The following is a 12720-nucleotide window of genomic DNA, read 5'->3' on the forward strand; positions in this document are numbered from 1 at the left end:
TCAGTATGAAGGAATTTAATCTTGCCATTGCAAATATTCTCAACATGCACTTTGAACTGCTTAAAAACATCAAAAACTTGTTATTTTTGATGTAATATATAGATCCAACAATATATAGAATATGTATTAATGAAACTAATATAATAGCTCTCATTATTATCTGAAGAAATAGGAGTTGGTCCTCACACATCAGAAAAAATTAAATTCAAAGGCTTAGAAACTCTGTAAGAAGAAGAAATAAAAGGCAAGTTATGACTCTTGCCGATTTGGCATGCCTCACAAACTTGACTTTCAAACCATTTTTGAAAGAGTAAATGAAAATGATGAAGCACATGGTGAGCGATTTTAGATGAAGGATGACCAAGACATTGATGTCATTGATCTAACATAGTGCGTTCACCCACCATTGCTTATTTATTCCATCTTGCTTGAAGGGGAATACGATAAAGGCCTTTGTCACTTTTTCCGCTGGCGAGAAGTTTTTTCGAAGCCTTGTCCTTGATATAACAACAATCAAGATGAAACTCAACAAAAAGTTATTATCTCTAGTCAATTTATTGACCGACATCAAGTTTTTCGTGATATGAGGAACATGTAACACATCTTTGAGAAAAAGTAAGCATGACATTAATGAAGAAACTGTTAAAGCTCGGATACCATAAAATAAATCACTATGAAATACAGTCACATGATAAACAAATTCACACAAGCAGAAACAATTTTAAACGTGGTTCGGTAAACACCTACATCCACTGACCCTTCTATTCAAAACATTGAATAAGGGCTTTTCTTTTATCGCCTTTATATAGATTATAAGAAGCGCTTAATACATTTGTAAGATCTAGATTATCCTTAGGAGTACGTACTCATCTTGATTGGAGACCTCTCATCTCTATCACATTCTGGATTGAGTTGATCTTTAGCAGAGATAGAATTGAGGGCTCTCATCATAACCGGTTTCTCCTCTCTAACGTGAGCCTCATCAGGAGCCTTTCCTTTTAGCTGGATAGAGTCTATTTGGAAAGTAGATAGGGGACCAATTCTTCGGTAAGCTTATTTCTAACAGTGTTAACATTGCCAATGTATGGCCATCCCAAAATAAGGAAATGAAAAACACGTAGAAAGCAATCCTGGGTGTTTTCCATTCTCGCAAAGAAAATAATGAAGACCTGCCTGATTTGAAAAAACAGTAATGGAGGATTATCGTTATATGTTTTGATTTTTAGCCTGCTCAGCTCAGCTTGTATAGAACATGTGAGAGAACGAATAAAAGAATCAAGATAGAGAGAGCGTTTTGAACAGTGGACGTAGGTCACATTGACCAAACCACGTTAATTGTTTTTGTCTGTTCGTTCTTTCTCTATCGTTTTCTTTAGTTAGTCCCTTTCTCGTGATGTGGGAAGAGCAGCCTGGACCGGAGGGGGGATCAAGTGGTTCAGGACAGTTCATATTCAACGGTGCAGTGGGCCTGATCAGTTGACTTATCTAAAACCCTCGTTAAATTGCAATCCCAATTATTGGACCATTTACAGTCAATGAAAACTAAACAACATCTATGAAATATACAATTTCAATTAGATCATAAGATGGATAAAATGAGACGAACCAAGTACAAAAGCTAGATGGGTAAAACAAATGCACGATAACTTGGTAGAAGTAGACATGTTACATTTGAGAGAGAGAGAGAGAGAGAGAGATCAAAGGCACCTCTGATACCGTCCATCCCATGGATAAATGGGGCCTTCCAAACACAGGCGTTTGGGTTCATCATCAGCCGTCTATTTTGTATGCTTTAGCTGCCCTTCATCTAGAGCATCAATGGCTCTGAAAATTTTTGTGGGACCCATCTAAGATACAAACAACACAGTGATAGTGTTTGGAAGGCCGTTCATTTAGAAGATCAACGTTATCGGAGGCACCTCACTCTGACCTGATGCTGTCTCAAAAAAAAAATTAATAATAATAATAATAATAATACCTTCCTTTAGAAAACAAAAGAACTTAAAGCTCCCTTGTTGAATCAAGAGCCGTTGTGTTTGAGCCAACCATTAAAAAAGAAAAACAAAGAACGGAAAATAAATGAAGAAGACGCGTGCCCAAGCTTGGCGACTCCCTAGGGTTGAGGGGTAAGCTCTCAGAGTTTTACGCCAACATAGACAGAGACTGTAAGTACGGCAGGTTGAGCCAGCATGGCTAGGTCTTTATGCCTGGTGCAGTTTCTTTCAGTAAAAAAAAATGCACTGCATGAGACCCAAGGGGTTTAGCATAGTAGGATGGGGCCTAGGCCGTTTGTCGGGCAGCCTAGGTTCAAATCCCATGGGTGTCACCCCTTGCGTAAGCCAAAGCTTAGCAACTCCCTGGGGTCGAGGGGTAAGCCCTCAGAGTTTTACGCAGACAGAACAGTGACAGTATGGCAGGCTGAGCCAACACGGCTAGGTTACGTTGTAAAAGAAAATAGCACTGCATGGCTGAATACTTATGGTCACGCCTCCCACAAAAGGAGATAATGAAAATCAAAAGTGAAGCTAATGTGGTAAGGCATGTGGTAAGTGTGGTCCTGTGACAAGCTCAAGGCCCAGGTTCGAATCCCTCTGCCACATGGGGCTTAAGAGATATCTGGAGGGGTCTGCCTAACCCCAGCTTGCTTATCAAAGAAAGCAAAAGATTTAGGAAAAATTGATGAGAAAGTTGGAATCCAGCCATCTTTTTCTTTTCCCTGCAGAACTAGGGTCACCACATCCAACAGCATAAAACCCCGAGTCTGTCTTGCTGCATCGGCCTTGTGGCAAGTTACGCAGACCCAGGGGCATCGAACTTTTGATGTCCTTCAGCTTGAACATCTTAAGCTGACCCACGTAGCCAGGTGTGCAGAGCCCTTGTGGGCCCTGGAATCCAGCTGTTACCAAGAAAGAACTGTACATTGAACCAACTGTTAGATTGATGGGACATCAACATTCTACTCAATACAAGCTTTAGAGTTTCAAATTCAAAAAGTGAAGTTAGAATGTCATCATAACAGTACTAGGACATGGAATCAACTTCTAAGTGGAGGGGATATCAAAATTCTCCTAAATAAAGCTTTGAAATTGAAGAGTCAACATCATGAAGTAGTAATGAAACAAATTGTGAGGGAAGTCCACAGATGCAAGAAGCATAGAAGGCTGATGTATTATCGGAAGATTCAACCAGGTCACAACTCATTCTTTGGAGAAAACTGTTTGGGTCTATTAATTGCAACTAGACCATCTGCTATAACTCGTCCTTGCTCACTGTTTCTTCACCCAAGAGTTCTTCCAGAGAAAACTCATCTTCTTCAACAATCTCTCCATCCTTGCCATCCCAAGGTTCTGTCTTTACAACAACAGGAACATTTTCCATTGGTAAATTGCCTTTACCACCTCGACCAGCTTCCTTGACAAATTCTCTGGATGTTGACATTTCAAGAACTCATCAATGTGGCAGCAAGATTCAAGAAAGCCGGGAAAAAAACAAGAAAAGAAAAACCAATTGAGTAGTTCAAAAATATTAAGCTTACACAATATGTTCGGGCTCAAAAGCACTCCGTAAAGGAGTATACACAGCCTTCTTTACATTGACAGCTACTAACGCAGGATAGCCATAGCCACCAACGCCAACCAACATCTCAAGAGCAGGCTGTTTGCCCGCAGCAACCCAAAGATAACTGCAAGCATCCACCACAAAATAACATAAACACATTATTGGTGTGTCTGTGTCCTTATTCGTGATTGAAGTGTAGGTTTGCTATTCAGAAAAAAATAGACATACGAATTTCATTTTGCCAGTGTTACTTCACCAGATCTTGTGACCTTAGAGTACACACAAGCACACTTTTGGTCATAAACTGTCATATTTGTACACTCTGAAGTATCCATATCAGGATAGCAAGCTGATTTTCCAATCTGTTTTTCTTTTTATAGATTTCCAGTAATCTATGGTAGTCCTTGCCCTTAGACCCACCAAGTGGAATTGGTAAGCAAACAACAATTTATTGGTCACATTACCAGCAGAAGCATATTACCTTGATCCTAGTCAGACCAGAACTAGTGGGAAGTATTAGTATAGTGTGTAGTATTCCAACTTGCCTGTAAGCATTCCTTTTGAACTTCTCTGCGACAGAAAGCAAGAGCTCTATGTATTTATTCCTTCCCTCTGCCTTGGAATCCAAAATATCAGGGAGGAAAGCAACAAAACAGATGGCAGCAGAGGCACACTTCTCTTCCATCACCTCCTGGCAGAAGCCAATGGAATTTTTCATTGGTTGCCGGAAATGTAATGCACATGTGGTAAACTTGAAGCAGAACAAAAATAGCACTCACCGGGCCAGTCAGCTCAAGTACTTCAGGTGGCTGGATATTAGTCTCAAGTTGCTTTGTTGCAAATCTTTCTATTGCTGAAGCAGTTCTTTCACCCTCATAAGGGTAAGGGCTATCCTTGTCATCACCAAACACCAAAATGGTGGGGAACCCTTTAACATTGTACCTGCTCATGAGGGACTGATGACCAAAAGTGTAAGAGTGCAATAATTAGAAAGCTACAAGCATCAGACCAGCACACAACACGTGCACAGACACACACATGCACAAACACACGCACACAAACACATGCACAAAAATACAAATACACGGACACACTCACAAACATGATCTAATCAATCTGTCAGAATCCAACCAAAAGCAGTTGGGAAACAAAAAGCACCAGATTTGCATGCTCGCACACGCATGCAAAAAATTCCACTCCAATCAACCAGTGAGACATTTGGCATTGGTTAAATGTATACCATTTTGCAATCAAATCCATAAACTTTACATATGCATGTATGTGCATGCTTGTGGGTGTGGTGAGTTGTCAGCAAACATGGTCTCGATTATATGTACGTTTTAGCAGACTATAACTGATTATGAACAAAAGAAATGTGCCCATGATAAAACGTCGGTGTGTTGACCAGAGGTTGTTCATGGAATTTTCCATAAGCCATCATAGGGGAAGGTGTATTGGAGCTAGATCCAAGTCAACTCTGATCTTATGGATCACTTCTGGCCAAAGTATGCAAATGTATTTTTCCTAAAATTCAGCCATGCATTGGGTGTGATCAGTTGTATCTCAGCCATCCATTTCATGCAGAAAGCTTCACTTAGATAGCATGTCCATATCAATTAGATGCATGCAGCATGCCACCAACACCAGACACACCACAGCACTTCTAGGATATGGTCACTGACACTCAATACTACATCCATTTTCTTTTAATAACCTTAAGCATTTTGTTATCATTGTCACATTGTCATTTTTTTAATGATTTATTCATGTGGGGCTTGTCATGATAGTCCACATCTCTCTCTCTCTCTCTCTCTCTCTCTCTCTCTCTCTCTATATATATATATATATATATATATATATATATATAGATAGATAGATAGATAGATAGATAGATAGATTAATTTTGAGCCAAAACCATCATAAAATTACCTTATCTGCATCAAGTGTCCATGTTATATGCGATGTTTGTTTGACATGGTTATGCCTTATCCGCATGAAAGTGGAGATTTAGTTTGGACTGATAAGCCTAAACGAGGAACATATCTAGATCAAATTGACTTCTCTCACTGCATTCAACATATTTTGCGACTCTACTCAAAATCCAGATCAGAAGCTGGTCAAACCTCACTCAATAATAGCATACTATGTGTGCATTTTGCAGGCATTACTTATGGTATGATAACCTTTATCCCCATTTCATGTGATTTTGGAGATCAAAGAAGAAATCAAGAATACAAGCAGACACCAAAACACATACTTGAGCAGGACAAATGAGCCACAACCTGAAATATTAATCTACTTAATAAGTGATAAATTTTTATGCATACAAGGAGAACTAACAAATAGAAGCTACAATGCAGGGTGCATTGATTAGCCTGGTATAGTAAAGTCAACACAATGGACATATATCAAATATGCCAATAATGGTAAGTATTATGTCTACGGGTTTGCTTATAATTTCCTAAGAACTTGAGTTTAGATTTTGAAGCTAATTTTTTATCTTCATGTAATACTAGGGTCCAAAGATTTTCAGGTTTGATGTGATTTTTTAATAAATGTTAATATGGTTTCTAAAAAATGGATATGGATTTCTACGAAGTTGATATGAATTCACAAACATAATATTCCAGCATATATTTTCATAAGGATACTTATAAACTGAAATGGATGAAGTACATATTTAATCGATTACATTACATTATATTTTTTTTAATTCATAATATTAGAAAGCCTTAACGAATATAGCATGCTTGTAGCAAAGAAGTTCCTTTTATATATAAACGTTGACAAAAACAACTTTGGTACTTTTTCTAATTTTAAAGTATTAGAAACAAGTTTCTAATGGACATCAGACAAGTTTCTGTGTTCAAGCAAAGTTCCTTAAATATTTGGTACTCTGATCGGTGGTTTCTAACATGAGTTTTGCACCAATATCTAGTACAGACGTGCCTAATGTATATAGTATGTTACTGTGAGGATGTAGTGTTGTTACAGACCGACCCAGAGCTGACCCAGTCTAGGATCCAAACCCGCCCAAAAGCCTCAATCGGCCAGCCTTGGAGAACGTCTAGCCATCTTAAGTTTTCTGCCTCTTGGATTAGTTAGGATTTTTATTATTTTATGTTTTTTGGTTTCTTGGGTTTCATGGATTAAGACTCTTATCTTCTTGGTTTCTTAATTTAGTTATACTTCTTAGTAGGACACTCTATAAATAGGTATTGTATTCTTTATTTAGAATTAATGAAGATTATTGAGAGTTCCTCGTGGATTACAACTTGAAGGATTGAGAGTCTTCCTCCACACGTCCCAGCATAGCTCATAGAATAGGATAGATCAAGCTTCTCCCTCCTACTCTGCAAGCACCTTGCCATGGGAATTCATCCCCTAGGCCAATCGACCTTCCATTTTCTTTATCTATTTGTATTTTAGATGCGCATCTTGTTGTCCCCCAGCCCCTTTGTAGAATTTGTTCCTCCTAGGGTAGAGTTCTAATAGTAGTATCAGAGCGAGGCTTTCTTGCAGACCAAGATCGGCAAGATTTGTATTCGTAGTACTTCATCAAATTCTTTTCTACACCAACAAGGGCCCACACCCTTCGTGTTTCCAAACAGGGGTGTTTCAGCTCTGTTCTTGTTGATTCCCCGGTACCAATCTTGAATCTGCATGATGACGAGAGCTCAAGAACAAATTGAATAGCTTTGTGCAAAGGTTTAGGGCTGCGAAAGTCAGGTTAATGAAAGATTCAACATGATGCAGGATTAAATCATGGCCTTTAAAGAAAAGCTGAATAAAAGATTCTAATAGATACTCTGGATCTTGGATGATATACAAAATTGTGAGGCACAAGGAAACACCTCTGAATGTCCCGGAGGATCAGGTGGTAACAACACAAATGGGGGATCCACGCAGGGATCCTTTATTGCACGCCAAACCCAATTGAACTTCCCTAAGCTCGTCGAAGATGATCCTACCAGATGAGTTTTTCATGTCGGACAATACTTCAAGATTGCTAAAACACCCGAGCAAGATCGAGTCACCTTTGCCTCTATTCATCTGGAAGGCGAGGTCATATGTTAGTACCACTGGCTCAAGACCAAAATGGGTATTCTTCCTTGGGAAGCCTTTTCTAGGGCCCTGGTAATACGTTTTGGGCCCTCTATATATGCCAACCACCATATGACATTTTCCAAGATCCGCCAATAGGACATCATGGAGAAACAAGCCGAGTTTGAATGGCTAAGCAACCTGGTGACGAGATGGTCTCAAGAATTATTGATGGAAACGTTCATAGTTGGGCTCAAGCAGGACCTTCATATCGAGTTTCAAGCCGCAAGACCCGCATCCTTGATGAAAGGGTTCGAGTTATCACGTGTGGCCGAGGAGAAGCTATCTCGGTTGAGCTCACATTGGGCAAAGGACAAGGGAACGTCCAGTCAAATGTACACGTTCCAAGGGAACCAAACCCTTAGCAAAGCTGCCCCTGGGCTTGCACGGTAAACCGAGTGAGAACAACCAGTCGAGCGGGCTAAGGACCGAAAGGTTCGGAACCTCCGTTGAGGCATAAGTTTGAAGAGCACCCCACACTACAAGTGAAGCAGCTCACACGTGAACAAATGAAGGAGCGTCACCGGAAGGGCCTCTACTATAACTATGATGATGTGTGGGTGAAGGGTCACTGGTGCAAGACCCTCCACCTGTACTTATGTGACAGCGAGCTCGAGGACAATGATGCTAAGTTAGAGGATGCAAGTAAGGCCATTTAAAGACTAGACGAGGAGGATTTGTCCGAATAAAAGGGGGCCAAACAGCTTGAAGCAGCTGTTGATGCACAGACATCAGCCAAAACCGCAACTTCAGCTTGGCCAACAGAAAGAACCTGCAAAATCAAGGCATGTCAGAAAACCCCGTGACTAGTGTCTGACCACGGAGGTGACAAGGATCGATTGCTGCAGCAGTTTTTGGAGTTCTCGCCTTGAGGCCAACATGAGTTTGAGATGGGTGGATTGTTATGGACCAACCCAAACCTGACCTGGATCCAGACCCGCACAAGAGCCTTAGTCAGCCATCCCTGAAGGACGTCAAGCCCTCTTCAATTTTTTGCTTCTTGGATTAGTTACGATTCTTAGTTAGGATTCTTGTTATTTTATGCCTTTTGGTTTCTTGGATTATGACTCTTAGCTTTTTGGTTTCTTGATTTAGTTATACTTCTTAGTAGAACACTCTATAAATAGGTATTGTATTCTTTATTTGGAATTAATGAAGATTATCGAGAGTTCCTCTATTCTTCGTTCTTGACCGTGTATTATATCTTGAGGGATTGAGAGTCTCCCTCCACATATCCCAACATAGCTCGCAGAATAGGTGGGATTGAACTTCTCCCTCCTACCTTGCAGGTGTGCCCCCTACCTTGGGAATCCGACCCTGAGGCCAGTCGACACTCCATTTTCTTTATCTATTTGTGTTTTTTATGCGTCCTCTTGTTTCCTCTTGGCCCTTTTGTAGAATTTGTTCTTCCCTAGGGTTGGGTTCTAACCAGGGTTACCGGAAGCACCTAGCTAAAAGGGGAAGCGCGAAACATCGCGCTTCCGAAGCGTGGGGGGGAAGCGTCCCCCTTTTTTGGGAAGCGCGCTTCCCTTTAATGGGGGACGTGTTTCCCTTTAATGGGGGACGCGCTTCCCTTTAATGGAAAGCACGCTTCCCATCACGCTTCCCCCACGCTTCCCCTGTTTTTTTCAATTTTTTTGTATTTTTTATTTTTATTTTTTTCGCTTCCCCCTCGCTTCCGAGACACTTCCTAGGTCGCTTCCGAGACGCTTCCCGAATCGGTCCTAAGTGGTCCCACGCTTCCCCGCTTCCTAAAATTTTGAAAGTGCCTCGCTTCCCGCTCCCGCTTCCCGTATCGCTTCCCGCTCCCGCTTCCTCAACTGGCAACCATGGTTCTAACAAATGTGCACCAGGGCAACCATGCATTATAAATAATGTATATTTAGTTATTTACCAAGTCAGCTGAATGCATACATATGCCCCTAAATCCTAATATGGAACATTGTTGATGTGTCAAATCTACCCATCATACAAATGACTTTTGAAGCTGTTGGTATAAAAGTTATTTGCATACCCAGTTCAATATCAAATTTGGGACAAAATCTGCATCAAATGCATAACATACCTTTTCTGCATCACAATCAACCTGGCCAAGTTTAATCTTCCGCTTTAAATTATTTGCAGCTTTCTTCCACTCTGGTGCAAGTTTCTTACAATGTCCACACCTGGAAAAAAAAATGCTTGCTTGATTTAATCTGCAATTGCCATAGGATAACTTACCAAAAAGGACAAGTTGGCAGGAACTAAGAGTTCTGACAAACATGACAAGCCAAATATTGACCACATCATGCATGATAGATCAATAGGAAACAAACCCAAGTTTCCAAGCCAGCGTAAAGTATAAGAAAATATTTTAAAATGCAAGAGAGCTTCAGTTCTTTCTGAGACACAAACTCAGAAGTTTTTAAAATAACAGCTTCAATTTTGTCAAAGAAGCCCACAATAACTTTAGAAATTAACTTAGCCCACGTGTATGCATCTTTGTTAGATATGTGCTTTTAATCCACAGGTTTAAAATTTGCATAAGTAATACAGCTAAAAAAGAAGGATGAATTTAACATTGTATTCCTTTGTATTGAAACTTGTAATTGTACTCCATGACTAAAATGTGTACCATTCTAGAACCGATGAACAAGTCCTTAGGAACAAACATTACCGCATCTGATCCATCTGGATCTGCATCATAGAGAGGTCATTTCCACCTGAGTATACCAGTAGGCTTGTCATCATACCTGTCTCAGATAATTGTTCAATTAAGTTTTGCCACCATCTACAAGATTATCACTCTCCACCTCCTAATGACCCATCTTACCAACAGCAGTTCGCTTCAGTTTTTACATCCATTTTTTTTCCATGAGGAACAGGGAAACCACCCCCGGGATCAGAGACCTGGTCGTGCTGGCTCTTGCCTGCTGTACTTACGGTGGCTGTCCCGATGGAGTAAACCTGTGGCACACCCGTTGCCTCTAGGGAGTCGCCTTGCTTCGGCATAAGCAAGGGGCATGATTAAGCTTTCTCTTGATAAAGCAAGGGGCTGATGTCTATGAGAATGGAACCCTGACCACCCACCTAGAAGATAAGGCCCCCTCCCACTACGCCAAACCCATTGGGGTTTTTCTTCCATTTATTTTCCTTTTTCTCAGTACTCATATCACTCATGCACATTCCTTTCTTCCTTATTCAATAGCCAAGATGCAGGATAACCCCAGAAGGGATACATAAGGTGTCGTTGTTCCATAGTACAACCCAGTGTTTTAAAACTCGCCGAGTCAACTCGTTGACTCGGCTGACTCGGCTCGGCCCTCCAGCGAGTCAACCCGGCAAGGCAAACTCGGTTTGCCAAAACTCGGGCTTGACTCGGCCTGACTCGGCTTGACTCGGCCTGACTCGGGCGAGTTCTGGGATGTTTGAAATTTGTTTTTTGAGTTTCAAATTACAGTTTGGAAATATATAAGTACATATATTTTAACAAGGGTTACCCCCAGATTTTGTATAAAAAAGAAAATAAAAATCATTTAAAGATAAAAAATCATTTAAATCCATAGAATAAAATTGCCATGTTGTTCGAACTATTGTTCACCCTGTGCTATCAACTTATTCTAGCAAAATATTTTAAAGAAATGATTCTCACTATATATGGAGGGTCAAATGTGCCTATGGGAAGTCACATTTAGGTTTCATCATCCATTTGTTATGTGAACAAGCATTGTACAAATTCAAATATTAGTAGTCTTTTTATAGTTGTGCCATTAATATATTTCCTGCATAGTTTTCATACATGAGAAAATTGCCTATTTATGTTGATATTGGGCATTCTGTAAACTTTCAATATGCACATATATCCCTATTTTACATTTATGGATTTGTTAGAGAGGGAATTAAAACTTTTAAAACAAGCTAGCATATATGATTGGCCATTTTAGGAACCTTAGGTAGTAGCAGACTGAACTCATGGTGACCACATCCTCTAATTCAAGTCATGAATTAGTCAAAGTGCTTGTATAGATATCAAATTCAATTATTCAAGCAAACCTCTATAGCTCTTCGCAGTTGTTTTTATATTCTTACAGACATTTGGAGACTATGTTTACTCAAAAACATGGTTTCAGACAAATTATATATTGTTTTTCTTTTAAAATCAAAAGTTAACAAAACCCGGTCCGAGTCACCGAGTTGACCCGCCGAGTCACGAGTCAATAAAGAACGAGTCGAGTTCCGAGTCACGGGTTTTAAAACCTTGGTACAACCCCGCTTGTATTTGTATATCAGTGCAAGTGGTTCTTCATACATGGAAAAGTTCAAGCAAAAAAATTATAAAATCTCAAATTTAAGTATATTGTGCATTCTTCCAGTTCCACCAATAGATTCACACCTCCTGAATACCTTCCTCTATCAGATTGTTTTAAATCTTGGGTCAAAACTACTGCTTGAATTATGTTTACCAGCATTTGTATAAGGTAACTTCTTCATGAATCTCAATCGTTGTAGAACACTATATTGATTTCGAAAATAATGCAATCCAAATATGAGGTTCAAGATAGGTGGAATAAATACCATAAAAATGCATTGAGGGGCTTGGGTTGGGTTGGAGGTGAAGGGGCTGTGGTTATCTACCACAAACATACAAGACTTGCAGCACATATTTCAGCATCAGAATTGAGGGCAAAATGGTACTTTCAGCATACTCTGGAGTTTGTTCAATTAACCATGAACAAGTTAGATGTGTTTAAATAACTTCTAGACCTTAGTGTGTTTGTTATTATAGTTAACAATTTATGTGTGTTTCTGAAAATCTCCTAGGAAGTTAGGTGTTTTTTTTAAACCATATTTTTTAGTGTAAAATGGTAATTGCAGCACATATCCAACAGAAACTTTGATGAAAGTAAACTCTTAGTTTTTCCAATTAACCATGAGAAATTTTAGATGCGCTTTTTAACAATATCCAAAACATAGGTGTGTTTTTTATTATCACCAAAACTTTTAGGTGCTTTTCCAAAAATTTCCCTTTTTTTCAAAATTCTGATATCTTCCAATTATTTTCTTAAATCTATAGAAAAT

At 39.6% G+C, this 12720-nt stretch overlaps 1 protein-coding gene across 1 annotated transcript in view; it reads right to left on the reverse strand.

Moving 5' to 3' along the window:
• Positions 1-3095: 3095 nt before the first annotated feature.
• The window catches only part of LOC149838422 (protein disulfide isomerase-like 2-3), a 31969-nt gene continuing 22344 nt past the window's right edge, over positions 3096-12720 (reverse strand). Inside the window, exons 5-9 of the mRNA XM_090006593.1 lie at positions 9728-9827; positions 4338-4514; positions 4104-4249; positions 3536-3682; positions 3096-3424 (exon numbers count right to left, since the gene is read on the reverse strand). Coding sequence (XP_089862719.1) covers positions 3250-3424; positions 3536-3682; positions 4104-4249; positions 4338-4514; positions 9728-9827 — 745 coding nt within the window. The 3' untranslated portion in view covers positions 3096-3249. The remainder of the gene's footprint in view (positions 3425-3535; positions 3683-4103; positions 4250-4337; positions 4515-9727; positions 9828-12720) is intronic.

The sequence above is a fragment of the Nuphar pumila genome, chromosome 5 (assembly GCF_984573655.1).
Source record: "Nuphar pumila chromosome 5, dmNupPumi1.hap1.1, whole genome shotgun sequence".
Taxonomy (NCBI): Eukaryota; Viridiplantae; Streptophyta; class Magnoliopsida; order Nymphaeales; family Nymphaeaceae; genus Nuphar; species Nuphar pumila.